Below are 19,903 nucleotides of genomic sequence, written 5' to 3' on the forward strand. Positions count from 1 at the left end.
ATTTATCTGCAGCAAAGGCTGGGTGGTTCATAGAATCCCTACAGCGAAGGAGGCCATTTGGCTCATCGAGTCTGCACCAGGGCTGCATGTGGCGCAGTGGTTAGCACTGGGACTGCGGCGCCGAGGACCCGGGTTCGAATCCCGGCTCTGGGTCACTGTCCATGTGGAGTTTGCACATTCTCTTAGTGTCTGCATAGGTTTCACCCCCACAACCCAAAGATGTGCTGGTTAGGTGGATTGGCACTGCTAAATTGCCCCTTAATTTGAAAAGAAAAATAATTGGCTACTCTAAATTTTTTTTTAAAGTCTGCACCAACCCTCTAAAAGAGCACCCTACCTAGGCCCACTCCCCCACCCCATCCCCGTAACCCCATTGGACACGAAGGGGCAATTTAGCACAGCCAATCTACCTAACCTGCACATCTTTGGACTGTCGCAGGAAACCAGAGCACCTGGAGGAAACCCATGGAGACCCAGGGAAGAAAGTGCACAGTCACCCAAGGCCAGAATTGAATCCAGGTCCCTATCACTGCTAACCACTGTGCCACCCCTGGTTAGAGTGTGTAATTACAGCATGACATGCTTACAGGTAGGAACCATTATAAACATGATCATAGGGAATTTATAGTGGAAAAACCAGGAGGTACATGCTGAAGAGTTTTAGATGGATTAAGGAACTTGTATGTATAGTATATTGGATAGGCACCTGAAATCCAGCAAGATCCACGAGTAAAGTGTTGGAATATGGGATTAGACTGGGCAGCTTGTTTTCAGATGGAGCAGGCAGTTTTCCGCATTTTCTAAATGCCTGAAATGGATGAGTATATAGGGATGTGGGGGAAGGTGTAGTATGTGAATTGCTCCCAAGGACAGTCAGAATTGACACAATGGCTGAATGGTTGCCTTGTGTTGTAATGATTCTATTCTGGTAATATTTTTCCTTCTGAATGCTGCGAGAAATAATTCCCACTGGCACTGCTGTGCCAAACAAACAGTGAATTGAGAAGTCACATTTTCACCTGAAACATTAAAAAATAAAACGACTAAAGCGGCGTATGAAAGAGCTGGGTGTTTTCCCCAGAAGTGATCAAACCATGAACTGGGGAGTTATTGGTGGGAAAGTTTAGACCATCAGAGCTGTCATCACCCAACGGAAAGGAATCGTAGAAGTGTGCCTCGCTGATAATCATACCCATGAAACCCAGTGGTGCAAGCTAATATTGGAATAGACTCCTATCTACCCTGCATGAATAAAAGAACAGCAAGTTTTGGAAATGTGCAGCATGTATAGCTGAAGGGAGATACGGTTGTACAAGACGCATCCTTGTTGTATCAACTATTTAAAGTGAAATTTACCTTTTTAGTTGACGTCGGTTATGTTTGCATTGGTTCTGACTGGCATAAAAGTAAAAAATACAAAAGTGAAATCTTATTGCTAATTTCTTTAAAAGAATGGATCCCACAACTGGGGCAGCACAGTTGTGCAGTGGATAGCACTGCTGCCTCAGCGCCACGGTCCCAGGTTGATCCTGGCTCTGGGTCATTGTCCAAATTCTTCCTGTGTTTGCGCGGGTTTCACCCCCACAACTCAAATGTAGGTGGATTGGCCAGACTAAATTGCCCCTTAATTGGAAAAATTGAATTGGTACTCTAAATTTTTATTATTTTTTTTTAAAAATGGATCCCACACCGGGCTTGTAACATCACCAGGTTATAGAGACACTTCAGTCTTGGGGAAAGAGAAAATCATAAAGCAGGTGAAAGAAAATATGAAACCTACAGAAAAATCGCAACCTACAGGGGAAAAAAAACCACCATTTCTTTCACATGGAGAGGCAAGATAAACTGACTTCATAAGGGCAGCACGGTAACACATGTGGATAGCACTGTGGCTTCATAGCGCCAGGGTCCCATGATCGATTCCCCGCTGGGACAGTGTCTGTGCGGAGTCTGCACATTCTCCCCGTGTCTGTGTGGGTTTCCTCTGGGTGCTCCGGTTTCCTCCCACAGTCCAAAGACGTGCAAGTTAGGTGGATTGGCCATGATAGATTGCCCTTAGTTTTTTGTTTTTTTTTTTTGCATTTTTTATTTAACACAAATTTGTAACATTTACAGAGAGACACAGCCTTAACATAGTGAAAACGAACAGTGGGAAAGAATAAACATGTTAATAAGGCACTTCCCCTGCCAGCTCTGTTTGCTCATGCCACACTTGTTCAACTAAACTAACGTGGCCCTAACCCTCTTTCCCCTCCCTGGCCTCCCCGCCTCCGAGGCCTGACCTGTCAGGTCAGCCCTGCGCTTGGCCCTAGCCCGCCCCGTCCCACCTCCAGCTCTCCCTGGTGCCCCCTGACTTACGCTAGCTACGCTGACCCCTGCCCTTGGCGCCTGACTGTCTCCCGTCCGAGCGCTTGGGCCCTCTCCCCACACACCAGGGACCCATTAACCTAATTGTATCCCACCATGCCCTTTCAAGTCCCTTAACCAGCCCCTAGTCCATCCCCCATCAGAGGCCCCGATCTCCCGCCAAAAGGTACCAAGTGCAGGGCCCCCTTTGCAGGGCCCATCTCTTCTCCCTCTCTGCCCCATTGTCGCAATCCCCCCAAAACACCCTAAACAGTGTGCCCTCCAGCCCCCACTCTCTGTCCAGGCTGAAAACAATCTTGGATAAAACATTACAGTACAGGATAACTTAACAAACCGCCACCACACAAAAGCTCTGAGAGCCCAGAGTCCTTTAGTTCAAGTCCAGCTTCTTCTTTTAATAAAAGTCCACACCTAATCATAGCAAATTAGGTTAACAGACCACCGCCACTGTACAGCACTGAAAGAACCAAGTGCCCATTAGTTCAAGTCCAGTTTCTTATCTTTAATAAAGGTCCAAACCTATTCTGGTGTCTCAAAATAGTAGTGGAGTTCCTCAAACGTACCCGAGAGCTTTGCAGGATACAGCATTCCAAACCTCACCACCTTTTTGTAGAGGGCTGTCTTTACCTTGATGAATCCTGCACGCCTCTTGGCCAGCTCCATTCCCAAGTCCTGGTAAAAGCGCACCTCGCAGTTCTCCCATCTGCTGCTCCTCTCCACCTTAGCCCATCGCAGCAGACGTTCCCTGTCAGCAAGCCGGTGAAAGCGGACCACCAAGACCCTCGGTCAGTCGCCCGTCCTGGGCTTCCCTGCGGGGGCTCTATGTGCCCCATCCAACTCCAGGGGTTGAGGGAAGGCCTCCGGTCCCATCAGCGCCTCAAGCATACCCGTCACGTATGCGCCCACATCCGACCCCTCGCAGCCCTCGGGGAGGCCAATGATCCTTAAATTCTGCCTCCTGGCTCTGTTCCCCAGCTCTTCAAGCTGCTCCTGCATCCTCCTCTGTCGGGCGTTCAGCTCCTCCACTTCGTGCTCCAGCTCCGTTACCATGCCCACCTGGCTGGAGAGCTTCGCCTCGACCTCCCTCAGCGCCTTCCCTTGGACCGCCTGTGTCTCAACCATTCGGTCCATCACTGCTCTCATCGGGTCCAGCGTGTCCCTCCTCAGCTCGGTGAAGCAGTTCTTGAAGAACTCCATCTGTTGCTCCCTTGGCCAGTGAGGCCTCCGCTCCCCGGTCCCTGCCGTCCGCCATGCTTGGCCGCCCGGTCTGGGGTCCCCGCTGCTCCCGCTCCGATCCTTGCCGCTCCACTCGACCACTTCTAGTCTAGCTGCCCATACCCCGGAAAGGAAGCCTCTTCCCTATCGTCTCCTCCTCCGATTCAGGCTGCCAGGTCCCAAAAAAAATCCTTTGAAAAAGGTCCGTTTGCCCATCGCGGGCGGGAGCGATCCGACCTGCGACCTGTCTCCTCGTAGGCGCCACCGGAAGTCGATAAATTGCCCTTAGTGACCAACAAGGTTAGGAGGGGTTATTGAGTTAGGGTGGAAGTGAGGGCTTTTAAGTGGGTCGGTGCAGACTAGATGGGCCAAATGGCCTCCTTCTGCACTGTATGTTCTATAACATGTTGCTTTGTCACAGATGCCACATTTGGGTGAGGCATCAAAATATTTGCTTGCTCATCCCCTATCACTTTTTATTTAAAAAAAAGTATTCTCAGTGCCGAGGATGCAGGTTAGATCCCGACCTTGGGTCACAGTCCATGTGAAGTTTGCACAAGTGTCTGTGTGGGTCTCAACCCCACAATCCAAAAAGATGTGCAGGGTAGGTGGATTGGCCATGCTAAATTGCACCTTAATTGGTAAAGGAATTGGGTAAATTTATTTAGAAAAAATTGATGGGCGCCATTTTGAATCAATCATTTAGTTTCTAATCACACCAAGTCACCCGTATACACCAATGTTCCCTCTGATTTTTCATGGCCAGCTTGTTGCAGTGCATATTCCAGTCCCTACAGCTCAAGAGGAAACATAGTTATATGCAAACATCTCATTTTCATTGTGTGGCAGCTAGTTTCTCACCCTTTGTATCCGGAGCATCGGGATTACTTCCCCGCTTAATAAGCTTTGCTGCAAAACTGGTCTCATCAAATGATGTGCCATTTACAACCGGAACATCATCAAATGGATTCACCGACTGATCAGAGTCCACGGTTATATACTGGAGCGCTAACCACAGTGCTGTACTCCCTTCGTGGTCCTTCAGTTCCAAGTCACATCTAAAATATAGTTAAACCAAGAGACATTTTTTTTTTAAAAACAGCGCTGAATCACAGCGTGGCCAAAACAATTTCAGAAGCAACAAAACTTTTGACTCATACTTAACTGTTTACACTGCAGTAATTGAGTTAAGACATTCTCATTGCCTGCCAATATAGATATGTGCAAGGGTGTCCTGCATAAAGAAAGGAGTAGGGAGATGGGAGTTAACCAGTGCAGAGTCTGCTGTTACGGCAATGCTGCACATTATGAATAATCCCACTGTGGAGAAATTCAGAAATTTCTCAATACCTAAACAATGCATCATTCACAGAATCCAGACTATTTACAGCTCCTCCCGTTGGATTTAGACATTGTAGGATTAAATTCAATTTACAATCCCAATGCAGAAAGTAGAATGACTCAAACTCATGTCGTTGCTACCCTTATATTTACAACAGCACACCATAAATGGAATTCAGTTCTCCACAATCCAAACAAAGAGAGGCAGAGAAACAAGAGAGCACGAGTGAGAAAGTAGTGATGAAAGCAGTCCTTGGCTGCACATTTACAGAAATTGCAGGAGACTAGATAGGAAAGATGCCAGAGGCTAACGTACCCAAAAAACACATTGGTACTCACCGCCCTTTGCTATCCTGCATATTGGAATTGGCAGATGCTTCCAAAAGTGCTTGCGCAATACGTGCCATCCCTACCATTGCTTCTGCTGAGTGTTTTTTTAAGCTGTATGATGCCACAAGATGAAGTGGCGTTTCCTGCTCTCCATGTGTAGCTGCATTTACACGGGCGCCATTACGAATCAAGAAGCCAGCAGAAAATTCATCACCTGGGTTAAAAACAATAAAATCCCAATGTTTAGCTTCAAAATCACACATTAAAAATGCCCATCCACTACTTGTATGAAGATATACACATTATATATACTTTGTAATGTTAAAATTAGATTGAAACAGAATTCAAAAAGGGGAGGAACAAACTAGTGATATATACTACCCAAGATGAAAAGCAGGCTTTCCATAATTATCAGAAAGATACAGCTGTTGGGAGGTAGAAACTCTGGCTTCTGCTCACAGCCTGCTCCTTCCCTATTAGCACGGAATCCCTAACAACCTTTTATTTTTGCAGGAAACTGGCTTGTGCGATACAGCAGTTAATTTAACAAAAGAAACCCCACGAGCGCGAACAGGAGTCCACCAATTAAAACTTTTACATTCCAATTTCCTCAGATTTTCAATATTCATCACCATTCGCACCCAAATAGTTCAAAACAACCGGTCAATCAACTCCCCCTTGCATGCACTAATGTAAGCCTTAAATGTGCCAGGTGACAGTAAATGCCCCTAATAGCCTAAAATGCTGTGCTAAATTCTAACAGTTCGATTTCCAGTGCTTACTGAAGGAATAGTTGGGACACAACCACAATTGCAGACAGTAATCCTGGATTATAGCATGGGGGAGGTGGGAAAGAAGTCCATTCGCTCCTCTGTCCTGTATTCACCAGTCAACGAAACTCTGGAGAAACTGTAGCTTGCTTCAAGTATCACTCAAATTGATGCTTTAAATAAATGCACCAATCTAAATTTATTAAGCTGCTGTTTAGAGCTAAAACTTTGATATTTGTTTCTGCGGGGGGGGGGGGGGGGGGGGGTGGCAAGAGACAGGGAAAGAAATTGAGGCCATTTCGACTTTGAGATTTCTAATGTGGTCAGCGTGGTTTGTTTTGAGGTTAGGAAAAATGAACCTTGGATCTGAAAGCAAATGCAAATTAATGATAACGGTCATTTACCTGAAACAGACAACACTTTCTCTCTCCACAGATGCTGCCCAACTTGCTGAGCACTTTTTGCTGCTTTTTTTCCAAATTAATGTAATACTCTACAGATCAAAAACTTTCCAAGTTCAGGTACATGGAGGAAGAATGAAATGCAAGTCTCAGCTTTTATTAACAAACTGTACACTTCCCCAAAATCTTCTCCCCTCCACCAGATGGCAACCCTGCATATGCCACACAAGCAGTCCTGGACCGTCCAGGCAAAAGTAATTCATTCAGATTATTTAAAGTTGACTCGATTTCTTATCCTAAAATTAATAGGAATAAACTACATATCCAACACAGGTAGCCTCATCCTGTGCTTCAACAAATTGTAGGAACAATGCAAAAATGTTTTGCCCCATAGAATCCTGGCGGGTCGGGAAGCCTAGCGAGTCTGCACCAGCTCTCTGAAAGAGCACGGACCTCAGCCGACTCCCTCACCTTATCCCAGTCACCCCACCAAACCTGCAGATCTCTGGACTGTGGGAGGAAACTAGAGCAATCGGAGGAAACCCATGCAGACAGGGGAAAAAGTGCAAACTCCACATAGTCGCCCAAGACTGGAACTGAACCCAGGTCCCTGGGTGGTGAGGCAGCAGTGCTAACCAATGCCAACCAATTGTGAGTAATGGAATGTCACTCAGATAGTACAGTAGTGTAAATGATGCAGAGATTAACAGAACACCATTGGTCACTATCGAGTTTTTCTGCTCTCCTCATGACTCGAATTCATCCAGTTAAGTAGCCAAAATCTCAAACTCAAGAAATCAAGTCAACTTTAAATAATCTGAATTATTTTTGCCTGGAGGGTCCAGGGCTGCTTGTGTGGCATATGCAGGGTTGCAATCTGGTGGAGGTGAGATGATTTTGTGGAAGTGTACTCACTTTCAAGCAGCCAAATACGTGCCTTAGCCTTCCACACTGTACGCAGGTTTTCTAGTTGTTCAACCATGCACTCACCTTCAGTAAAATCTTCACTCTATCCTGTTCACTCACTTTCAAGCAGCCAAATGTGTATCCAGGCCAAAGTAGTCTGCTCGATTGGCATCCCATCCGCATGTTTACTCTCTCCACCACCAACATATGACGGCAGAATGTACACCACATACAAAATTCTTAATTTAGAATGTGGTTACTGCACCAAGCCAGACAATAGCTTCCGTAATGGCCTAATAGAACTTTGTGCCCTCCCTGGATTTGTCAGGGGGTAGCCTTCAAATGATGCCAGTCATTGATTGGGGTGCTCCACAGCTGTGGTCTGGCTTCTCTGCAGGGCTCCACATGAGCCAATTTTCTGCACAAAGGCAGCCTTGGTCAATACGGAAACAGTTGGAGTTCCCAATGTTGGTGTGACAGGTTGAAGCTGTGGCAGGAGAGCTGTGGGATCTGTGATGAGGAAGCGTTTTTTAATGATGGCATGTTGGTTCCATTCCTGCTGCTATCAGGCCACTGTTATTCCTTGGTACAGTGGTCTTAACTGTATAGGCTGGTGTGGCGCAAGGTGAGCAGCAGGTGGATTGGCAAGGTCCTGGTGTAACAAGCAGGCTTGGTTGACGTAACCTTCTCCAGGAACTTTCTTATTGCAATCTCCCTTCTTGAGAGGGAGCAGGATGTTGCTCAGGAATGGGAGACAGGAGAGTGGAGTTGATTGGGGAGTACCCAATATGATGTGCATTGTTGTGTTGTGTTAAGTACCAACAAGACTGGTGTGGGGAGTTGTTCCACACTGGTGCGTAGTACTCTGCTGTCAGGTAGAGGACGACAAGAGCAGAGGTCCTTGAGGTTTGAGGATCTGCACCCCATGAAAAGTCAGCAAGTTTGCTGAAGAGGTTGTTTCACGTTTTGATATTTGCTGCTGTCTTTTTCATTTTTTTCTATGTGTCACTGTTTGGTCAAGAGTAAATACTGCTCAATCCCACACCAACCAATTTGAAATGAGACAAACATTTGCTTAAACCCATAATTCTCAACACTCACTTCCTCACCCCAGAACTAAATCTCCAACCTGCTACATGTTTCTCAAAATATAAATAAAACATTCCATAATGTTATGCACAGGAGTGACAAATACAAATGAAGCATTCTGGTAAAGTAGGATTACAGAGCAGGGAGATAATTAGAGAGACCAGATTTTTCCACAAGTCAAAACCAGGACACATTGAAAAGCCTTGGGCAGGTGGGGCTCGGATGATTGACATGTTGGGCACCCAATGCCAGGACTCCAGGGGAGGGGCAGCTGAAGATATGTGGGGGGGGGGGGGGGTGTCATGTGATGACATCTCCCAGAATACATCTGGCCATAGTTGGGAACTCCATTCCATTAATCTGGAGTCACTGAGAAGAGCCCAAAGTTTTAACCCAGTATCTTTCCCCCGGAACACCTGAAGCCTTCAAGAAATCTTACTGTTTCAATGCGCTTAAATTTTGTATATTGTAAACTACTTCTTCACAAACAATATGCAGTGAAACAAACAAGTAACTCAGAACAGGGTCAGCCGTAAACCAGCCCATTAGTTACAGTTAAACATGAGCAGACTGTGTTAACCTGCAGCAGGAGAACTGCATTTATCATTGAACATCATTCCCACTAATGTAAGCATTGTACCTGGTAACAGTTGCATAGAGTATTAAATACTTGGGTTACAATTCACATTCCTGGTCCGTCTTTACTGATAATCTGCCTGGTCAAACAATTTCAATGTTTTATGGAAGATGGATTGTGGAATGGAGTTTTCTGTTGTGAACATTCTGCTCTGGAGGCCACCCGGTCAGGATCATCCAAACCTGCAAAATGATTGGCAGCTTCTCACATCCCACCAGGACGGCAAACCGGTGAGGGTGACCTCTGGAGCAGGAGCCAATGGGATTAAGAAGAAGGCTGAGGGGTGCCGTAATTCTGGTGTACCAGTTACAGCTTTGGTTGAACAACGCATGCGGTGACAGACGAACAGCTAGTCGCTGGAAGTTGCGAGGACTTGTTAAAAAAAAAATCATCAGCAATGGAGCCATCAGCATCAAAAAAAGTTAGGGAAGATTCCTTGGGCGGAGCTTCTGTTCTGCCTGGATGCTCAATGGCGATGACCATTGCTAAATGGCTGAAGAAACCATAGTGGAGTTGGCTCCAATTCCCACAGAACAGGAGAGTGCATGGGGTTTTTAATGTGGATAGTAAATGGAATGCAAGGGGTGGGTTAAAGAGGAGGGGTCTCAGTGGAGCCGAAAACCCGGGCATTAGAGCAATTTGAAGAGGGTGGTTAGTGAAAAAGCAGGGTGGGTGGTCACCATAGAAATAATTCAACTCCCATTTAAATGTTGCCATCTCTATTTTAAAATACCTGTGGAATTGGTTGGAGCAGAAGCTTAAAATATTGAGAAACAACTGAGGTACTACAGCACCAACCACTGGCAAAAGGAAGCTATTACTGCATTAGTTTTGATGCAAAAAATGTCTAATTTCATGATTCATGGGATTTCGAAGCATGACTTTGAGCTAGAGGTGCATTTTTTTAAATGCAAGATAAAAGGGCAAAACCTAGGTTTGAGAAAGTTGGTTAACATTGTCAAGGTAATTATAATTCAAAGAATTGTCCATGTTTACTTAAAGGGGTTAGAGTTAGAGGTGCGAAAACAATAATCAAAAGATGATTCTCAGCTTCATAAGTGGAGCCAGAGAGTCTGGTAAAATTGCAGTTGTCTGCCCAAAAAGAGACATTGTTGTTGAAGCTTTTCATCTTCACTCGGGACACATCGCTATCATACCAAGTGTAAAGGGAAGAACAATTTATACTATGAGAAGGGAGTGCTGATTGGTTGGCAAGTGGATTTGGATTGATAGAGGCAATGCCATGGAGAATCCACTGGTTGATGATGATTGGTAGTCAACTCAAACTGTTTGAAATTTAAACCAGGCAGCTTGATCTCGATTCCTCAAGGCAGTGCCTTGACCAATGAACCAGCAAATGGCCATCACTCGTTTTGTTTAGCGAGACAGGCGCAATGTGTGTCCATGTTCTTTCTGTCTGCAAAGAAGAGGGTCCTGTGTATTAATATATGTAGCTGGTTTCCCTGGATCAGAGGAAAGCAATTCTTTTGGGAATTGGGGGATAGTAATTAAATCTCTAGCTGGGATATTTCATGCGTGCCATTTTGCTGTAGGGATAGATTGCAGAGTGGTGCCCAAAATGTAAACTTGCTGTCTAACCTGCTGAGTTGGGCCAACATTTCTGGTTTCTATTTTAGATTTCAAGCACCTTCAGTAATTTGCTTTTGTAATAGGGTTGCAGTTCCTGGTGACTATAATTTAGGTGGGTTAGGGTTTGCAGCACCGTTGCCATCATTTTCAATCTCCTCACACAAAACCCAAGATTCACCCAACTGATCCCTGAGGATTTTGCTGGGAGATCTCAAATATAATAGGGCTATATTGCATGGAGATTAAAACTTATTGCAACATATAAAATTAAAGGGCTTGAAGAAGGCGTCACGGAGATCAAAAATCAGCTGTAATCTTACTGAATGTTGGAGCAAGCTAGAAGAGCCAAATGGCTCTATGTTTAGGTTGATAGGTTAATTGGGAGGTAGGGGAGATACAGATGAGGTCAGTATCAGATCAGCCATGATCCTATTAAATGGTGAAGCAGACCCAAATAGCCTACTCCTGCTCCTTGTTTATAAGTTAAATCCAGAACTTCCGTCGGCCCAAAGTACAGGTGGAAGCTTTAGGAAACTAATGAGCCAACTGGAGTTTAACAATTATTTTCCTGGTGAAAGCTGAATTCTTAGATTTATTACATTTTAATTTAATTGAGGGGATTACATTTGAGATTAACTGTATTTACAGTTCAGTACCACAGCAACTGAACTACCGGCAATTTAAGCCATTAAGAAAACATATTGAACTGTGTGGTAAGGGACAATTTTATTTTACAGCAAAGCGTTATGAGCAACTCCAGAGGCACCTTTTCTTGCTGATTTCAAACAAGGCGGCTAAAGGCAGCGTACTACTTGGCTATAATAAAATAGTCACTTGCTCATATGGAAAACCTTCCTGTACAGTACCACACATGAGATTGTCACAACAAGGGGAATATCACACAAATAATGAAGAAAACACAGGTTTTCCAGGGAGGGAATAATATAAGATTTCATGCATGAAGCTCAACAGAAGCTTACGGTGCAGGACCTCATCTTTTGGATTAGACACCTTACCAACTTCTGAACAGAGTTCAACAATTTCAGATCATAACCACTGCTCCCAATGTTTCAACCAGCTACTGGTAACAACCCAAACGTGATCTCCAGCATCCTCTCTCGACTGGTTACTTTTGTCCCATTACCAATTCCTTTTTCCCTTGCATTATTATTCCTTTTGTCATTCAATCTTATTGGCCTGCCACTCAATCAGACCTCCCCATTTGTTCCTTCCTCCCGGCACCCCACTACTGTCTGTCCCTGTACTTGATTAAAACCAGTTATCGCGCAGCACGGTAGCACTGTGGTTATCACAGTTGCTTCACAGCTCCAGGTTCGATTCCCAGCTTGGGCCACTGTCTGTGCGGAGTCTGCATGTTCTCCCAGTGTCTGCGTGGGTTTCCTCCAGGTCCTCCGGTTTCCTCCCACAGTCCAAAGATGTACAGGTCAGGTGGATTGGCCATGCTGAATTGCCCTTAGTGTCCAAAAAGGTTGGATGGGGTTAGGATAGGGTGGATGCGTGGGCTTGAGTGAGGTGCTCTTTCCAAGGGCCGGTTCAGACTCGATGGGCCAAATGGCCTCCTTCTGCACTGTAAATTCTATGATTCTCTCTAAACTTTACCCAGCTAAGGGGCAGCACGGTGGTGCAGTGGGTTAGCCCTGCTGCCTCACTGCGCCGAGGTCCCAGGTTCCATCCCGGCTCTGGGTCACTGTCAGTGTGGAGTTTGCACATTCTCCCTGTGTTTGCGTGGGTTTCGCTACCACAACCCAAAGATGTGCAGGATAAATGGATTGGCCACGCTAAATTGCCCTTTAATTGGAAAAAACTGAATTGGGTACACTAAATTTATAATAAAAAATAAAACTTTACCCAGCTATAAAAAGTCAATCTGAAACATTAGCTTTGTTTCTTCCTCCACAAGTTTCCCAAGCTAAATGCTTCCAAAATTTCTCTTTTATTTCAGATTTCCAGCACCCACAGTACTTGCATCATGAGTGGGATTTCCAAATTGGTGGATATGCAATAACTGGTGAGGCCAATAGGTTAGTCGCGTAATAGTTTAGTACATGCAATATTGACAAGCTACTGTCACACTTGGGGTCTGTGCTTTCCCCCTCCCCCCCCCCCCCCCCCCCCCCCAAGCTATTTCAGCCATCAATATTGACCTTCATTCCTATGCCATTGCTTTACCTCTTTGGATCGCCTTGTGAAGCAAACTCCAGCCACTCTTATCCACCATGTCAACATCAGCCTTATTATTAACCAGTGTTGTTGCAATACTCTCCAGCTGTCGAGAGAGCGCTAGATCCAAGGCCAGGTCTCCATTATCATCGAGTTCATTCAGTTTACCAGGTAACTGGAAATGTAGTAATGAAAAAATAATAATAATAAAAACAGCTTTAAACAAAAAAAACCACAACATTAAGTCAAATGAAACAGTGAGAAATTACTGCTGGTGGCGTTACCATACACACGCTTGCCCCACTCAATAAATCCATTTAACAGAGGCAATAATCTGTTTTCAAAGCAGGTTATTCCTCAGTTAATAATACAGAATCCAATTATATAGGTTAACGTATCCAAACTACAGCTCAGAGTTCTGGCTCACCAGGCTGCTCCATTCTATTTGCACTTGTCCCCATCAGATTTGTCTTGTTGGAATTTTATGAGTTTCAAGCTTTAAAAAGGGCAGTTTCCAAGAAACTCAATTCATTACACCAAAATGTAGGATTGTAAAGGATGCAAAGCACAATATCTGAGGAATGAGGCACAAGATTCCTCAAATGTACCCAAGTGAATTCCACATGGTCAGATCCTAAATGTGGGTCATTACACCGTTGCTTCGGTTAATAGAAGATGCTCCTACCTGGGAGTCCATTGCAATGAGATAGAGAAATACAACATCTTCTCTTTCCACTTTGATAGCTTTATGCAAAGGGTATTCAGTCTTCGATTTAATCATTTTGTACAACAAAGGAGCCGTCATGCTGCTGAAATCGTCCTTCTGCAGATCATCCTAAATAAATAAAAAACAGAAACTGCTTTCATAGGTAAAACAGATAATTAGTTAATTACTTCAAAGTGATTTTTTTAATTGCTTGTTTGCTATTTCTTCCATTGACAAAATATGGGCATACTAACAAGAGCATTTATTGCCCATCTCCAATTGCCCTCAAGAGATAGTAATGAGCAACCTTCTTCAATACAGCTAAAATATAAGATATAGGCCAAACTGAGGAAGGATGACATATTTTCTTTCTTAAAGAGGTTAGTGAACTAGATGGGTATTTAAGACACTCCAGTATATGGTCACCATTACAGATATTGATTTGTATTAGATTAACTTAGTTCCTCAGCTGTCACAGTGGGATTCAAATGCATGTCTCTGGATCAATAATCCAGGCCTCTCGACTGTTGCCCATTTAACGGAACAGAACGGACTGTAGCCCCTGGAGGCTACAACTTTATTATCTTAAATAAGTCTAGAATAAACAACATTTACAGCACAGCATTTCAATTCCAAAGTAACTCATTACATGTTCAGTACCATGGGAGCCCCAAGATTATGAAAGGCGTGACAGAAATACACATTTTTCTTTCATATTATAAAACTCTCAAACCTGTCAAATTAATTTGTACCACTGCTTTGCAATGGTTGGTACCAATGCTATGAAAATGGTGGAAATGGTAATTCTGCATACTATGTTGTATGTAGGTCTGCAAAGAATCTTAACAGCAAAAAAAAAAAGCATATTTTACTAAGCACAAGATCACCAGGTACTGTTATACATGATAGCTTGTTTCAGTTCCAAAAACAACTAATGGCTGACAGAACTAAATTTGTTTCCTCCCCTCGACTCCTTGGGGCACATTTTCACACCCATCCTGACAGTTAATCCTCATAGGGGCAAAACAACAAAATTAATAATAGACCCAATAATTTGCATTTGGCGATGTTAGACAGGAGAATGGGACGATCTTCAAATAGCACCACGGATTCTCACATCCAACCCAAGAGCTGGAGGGAATCACAATTCATTTCTTTTTAAAATATAAAATTTAAGAGTTACCCAATTATTGTTTTTCCAATTAAGAGACAATTTAGTGCGGCCAATCCGCCTAGCCTGAGCATCTTAGGGTTGTGAGGGTGAGACCCACGCAAACACGGGGAGAATGTGCAAACTCCACACGGATAATGACCCGGGGCCAGGGTCGAACCCGGGTCCTTCGCACCATGCCGCCCAGAGGGCATCTCAATTCTACATCACATCAAAAAAGTTTTTGTTCCCTCAAGCAGTGTGGAAACCCAAGTTAAATCAACCACAATTGTGGCAGAGATAAACTAAACGCAGACTGGGGATCAAACAGAGGACCACTTGGGACTTAGCTCAGGTTACTAACCACATTAACCAGCAGAGACAGAGCACAATGGCATTTCGAACCATGGAATTTACTGCATATCTTGGATTCTTTGGTCATCAATTCGGGGTAAAAAAAATAATTCCAACTCCATGTAGCAAGAGAAAAAAAAGGTCCTTAGTATGTATTTTATTCATAACGTGAAACAAGTTTTAGATGAATTTGCACAAGCAGAACAATATGGAGATGTCCAATGTCAGCATCGAGCACTCTAGTTACAGCACAAGGTCTTTCCCAATTAATTAAACCATTTGCAATACAGGGGGTTCCCCAGTCAAATGCATCAGCTATTGCACAGGATTTTCCAAACTGACCGCTCAACACTGAAGTCTTTCGGCACTTTTTGACGGAGTGCAAATTAGGAGCGCCGAAGGACTTTTTTTTTTTTTAAAGTCTGACCTGGAATCAAAGCCAAAGTGGAAATACTTTTTAATGGCAGTAGTGGACCCATCCACTTCTTTAACTTAAAGGAAGGAGAGAAAAGTGGTTGAAATAAGCTGCCATCCTTGGATATTCCTCATGCAGATCCCTACAGTTAAATCACGTAAAAAGAAAGGTCGGCCCATTCACCAATTGGGAAATTATACACAGCGTTTCAAAGTCACCTCTTTTGTGTTGTATTTTGCATCCAATTTATATTGCATTCATTAAGTACACAGGCAAAACAGCACTGTAAAAGTTACAGATTAAAGTGCAGAATTCCTGACAAATGTCCAAGACAAATTTGGAAGATAACCCAGAGCAGTGGTATAAAATATAGCTTCGGTTCTGATATTTAGCATCACGTTTTACATGTAATTCTGAAGTGCCTTGGGACATTTCACTCCATTAAAAAGGTGCTTTATAAATGCATGCAATCGTCTTTTCACTTACCCAATGGCTAGCTATAATCTCAGAACAGTAGTTCAATAAGGTGTTAGCATTCAGCTCCTCTGCAGTCTGATAGAATCGAATACAGTTCCTCACATTAACCAAAGACATTACTCCTTTCTCACACCTGCCAGCAGGGAAAAAGTACAGACATGAATACACTATTGTGAATGTCCAGACCATATATTCAAAAACTATATTTTGCCACCATAATTAAAAGTGTTCAGAATTATAATCCCTGGCCACAGCACTCGTACATACCAGTGACAAGAGCACCCAAATCCACTTAATGCCAGCATCGTAGCCTGGATTTAAAAAAACTTTTTTTTTGCATTTGAACAAAGATACCAGTGTCAGAGTATAAGTAACTCACCAACATGCAATCTGTATTGGCATTTGATAGTCAAGGTAACCAAAGCTTATAAACCCTACTGAATTCTTGGGAATAAGAGTAGATAATGGGAATGAAATGAGCAGCACATACATGGACTTCCAAGAGGTTTTCGCTAAGGTACGGCATGTAGAGCCCTGACTAAAAACGTCAACACATGTAGAGTTATGAGACAACATACTAGTCCCTATGAACAAAACTGAACTCAGTCAGGATTAAACAGAAATTACTCAAGACTAGTGGAAGATAGGGAGTAACATTCCACAGGGGTCTGTGCTAAGGCAATTGATATAAATTATTTGGACTCAGGAATTGGAAGTACTATGTCAAAACTTGGGGGTATAGTTAATACTGAGGAAGCCCTCGACTTGAGGTAACGGTCAAGTGATTGATGTATCGGTGGGGGAGCATTTTACAGACAGCGATCATAACGCCGTTAGATTCAAGATTGTTATGGAAAATGGCAAGAATGGGCCTGAAATCAAAGTTCTAAACTGGGGGATGGTCAATTTTAATAAGGTCAGATATGATTTTGCCAGAATGGACTGGGAGCAGGCACTTTTAGGTAAATCTGCGACAGAACAGATTACGGTGGTTAGCGCTGCTGTCGCATAGCTCTAAGGACCCGGATTCAATTCTGGCCTCGGGTGACTGTCTGCGTGCAGTTTGCACTTTCTCCCCGTGTCAGCGTGCGTTTACTCCCACAGTTCAAAGATGTGCAGGTTAGGTAGATTGGCCACACTAAATTGCCCCTTAGGATTAAGTGGGGTTACGGGGATAGGGTGGAGGCATGGGCTTAAGTAGGGTGGGTGCTCGTTCCAAGGGCTGGCACAGGCTCAATGGGTTAGGTTCTATGATTCTAACAGTGGGAGGCATTTGAGATGGAAATAGGAGAGTGGAGGACTAACATGTTCTAATAAAGAAAAAGGCCAAGACCAACAAATCCAGTGAACCCTGGATAATGAGGGATCAACAGCATTGGATAAGAGAAAAAATGATGCTTTGGGCAGATAGAGGACTCAAAACAGCAAAAGCCCTAGAGGTGTATAAAATGTGCAAGAGGGAACTGAAAAAGGAAATTAGGAGAGCAAAAAAAAAAAAGGACTCGATAGCTTAGGCGCTGGCTATAATTTTCAATTCCTCTCTGGCCACAGTTAGAAAGAGCGCAGAGTAAATTTACCAGGATGTTACCTGGGCTGGAGAGATTTTTGGTTAGTGTGACTGCACCGACACCATATGGACACCAGCAGTTGAAGAAGGCAGCTCGCAATCTTCAAGGATAATTAGGGATGGTCAACAAATGCTGGCCTACCCAACAAAGCCCAAAGAACTGGGGTTGTTTTCCTGGGAGCAGAGACAACTTGGGGGGAGGGGGGGGGAAAACATGATTGAGATGTATCAAATTAAGAGGGACTTCCAGTGGAGTTTTGTTCAGGTGGGGGTGGAAACGCGCACAAGGTGGATCCCACTAGAGTGCTGCGCTTTTGCCCTTTTCTCAGTTTAAGGGGGTGTTTCTTTACAAAACCCATAGAATTAATGGATTCTACATAGGCGAAATGCCCAGAAAGGCTAGGGGGGAAAAGGCAGAAAGTAGAAGTTAGTCAACAGAATCGGAGGCCTCTCAAGAGCTCGTAGGCAGAAAAGATGGCAGAGGCCACTCCACCAATGGCAGAGGTGCTTTTGCGTACCTCGAAACACTTTCAGGCTGTGTCAGAGGACCTCCGCAAATTCATGGAGGCAGCCTTGATCCTCATCCAAGTGGCTCGGGAGAAGATCAACAAAACCGTGAAAACCCATGGAGCCACAAAAGACTTCGAGACAGTGATCAGATTGCCTCACTGCGAGTGTAGATGTCTCTGGTGGATGAAGTGAATAAATCACTGAAGGCCAAGGTGAATGATTTAGAGAATCAGTCCAAGAGGCATAAAATTTAAATGTATGGCTGCCAGAGAGAAGGGATGGAAGGACGATGCCCGCAGAGATGTTTGGTAAGATGGTGGGGGAAGGTAGATTCACAGCCCCTCTGAAGTTGGACCAAGCCCACCGCTCATTCTGGCAGAGGTGTCATCCTGAGGATCCACCGCGTGCGGTAGTGAGGTTTTATCGCTTCAAAGATAAAGAGCAGGTTCTGAGGTGGGAGAGGGGGGGATCGTGACTTCAAATGGGAGGGTCACACCATCAGGTTTTACCAAGACATGGGAGCAGAGCTGGTGAAGAAAAGGGCTGTGTTCAACAAAGCCAAGGCCGCCATGCACAAAAGTAGAGACCGATTCGCTGTGGTGTACCTGGCACGGTTAAGAGTGAATTGAGGGAACGGACTATTTATTTGATGTGGAGAGGTGAGCTCATTTGTAAAGAACAGGTTGGGCTGTTGAGGTAATTAGTTTTTTGGGTGAGTGTTGAATTGTTCCAGGCTTATTTTAGCATTTTCCTGTTCTTGTTAGGGTTGAATTTTTACTGTTTGGGGTTTAGTTTGATGAGGGGTTCAGTTCAGATTGTTATGAAAATATATAGCTCCATGTTGGTGAACAATGGTTTATGTTTTGTTTCTTGGAACCATTTTTCTTCACTAGTTGGGAGCCACCCTGCTAACCCAAGAGTCAGCTAACAGGAGCAGCGAAGGATTGAATAGAGTTTAGATAATGAGCCTAATTCTTGTTTTGTTTAGGTTTGCTATAGTAGATTTTAGTTGTTTATGTTCGCCTTACTGTTAACTGTATGCATATTTGAGTGGAGTAGTATCAGAGGGCGAGGGCAGTTTATGGCAAGCGCGAGCGAGAGAGAGCGCGAGACACAGACACCACAAGACTATTATGAGAAGGGAGTCTGGGTGGCCCACAATCCAGCCTCGCTTCATAAATTAAATTGTATCGTCTGGTTGGTGTCAAGTCCAACATAAGAGGTGGGATAACCTCCCTTGTCCTTGGCAGGCAGGGTTCGTATTGCCGAGATTTTTAATTCTTTTTCAATGTCTCCCCAAGTCCTTTTTCATCAAAAGTCAATAATTAATGTCCTCCTTTATTTTGGCAGGTAAGACTTCAAGGACCCATGGGGCTTTGCTCCAAAGAGACACACAGTCATGAGGCTTGGCCCTACCCAATTTACTGTTTTACTATTGGCCAGTCAATATTCAGAAGATATTGTTGTGGTTCAGTGTGGTTCTGACCGGGGACAAATGGAAGCGAGCTCCTGTCTTGGTGCAATAGTTACAGCATCATTATCTTTCTCCCCAGCAAGATTTTGCCTGAATCCAGTGGTGGTGTCCACCCTGAGAATTTGGAAGCACTTGAGAAAACATTTTAAGCTCCGTTCCCTGTTTTCGCTAGGCCCCATCTTCCAACAACCTTTTTCTGTCAGCGGTTCCAGACTCAAAAGTTTTTAAAGTCGCGGGAGGAGGAGGGTTGGGAGAGATTTGAAGACCTGTTCGTGGAGGGGAGGTTTGCCAGTTTTAAGGAGCTGACGGAGAAATCCCAAATGCCTGGTTCCAGTCTTTTCAGATATGCAGTGGAGGAGAAGAATGTGGGGAATGAACAAATAATAGCATTATAACGCGCTTCCCGTTGTGAGTCTACGGGGA

General features: G+C 44.2%; 1 protein-coding gene across 1 annotated transcript in view; it reads right to left on the reverse strand.

Annotated features, from left to right (window-relative positions):
* ankfy1 (ankyrin repeat and FYVE domain containing 1) overlaps positions 1-19,903 on the reverse strand; it is a 79,894-nt gene that overhangs the window by 40,589 nt on the left and 19,402 nt on the right. The window contains exons 4-9 of the mRNA XM_038813632.1: positions 15,939-16,062; positions 13,513-13,662; positions 12,837-13,002; positions 5,263-5,467; positions 4,748-4,816; positions 4,444-4,640 (exon numbers count right to left, since the gene is read on the reverse strand). Coding sequence (XP_038669560.1) covers positions 4,444-4,640; positions 4,748-4,816; positions 5,263-5,467; positions 12,837-13,002; positions 13,513-13,662; positions 15,939-16,062 — 911 coding nt within the window. The remainder of the gene's footprint in view (positions 1-4,443; positions 4,641-4,747; positions 4,817-5,262; positions 5,468-12,836; positions 13,003-13,512; positions 13,663-15,938; positions 16,063-19,903) is intronic.

The sequence above is a fragment of the Scyliorhinus canicula genome, chromosome 12, assembly GCF_902713615.1.
Source record: "Scyliorhinus canicula chromosome 12, sScyCan1.1, whole genome shotgun sequence".
Classification (NCBI taxonomy): domain Eukaryota; kingdom Metazoa; phylum Chordata; class Chondrichthyes; order Carcharhiniformes; family Scyliorhinidae; genus Scyliorhinus; species Scyliorhinus canicula.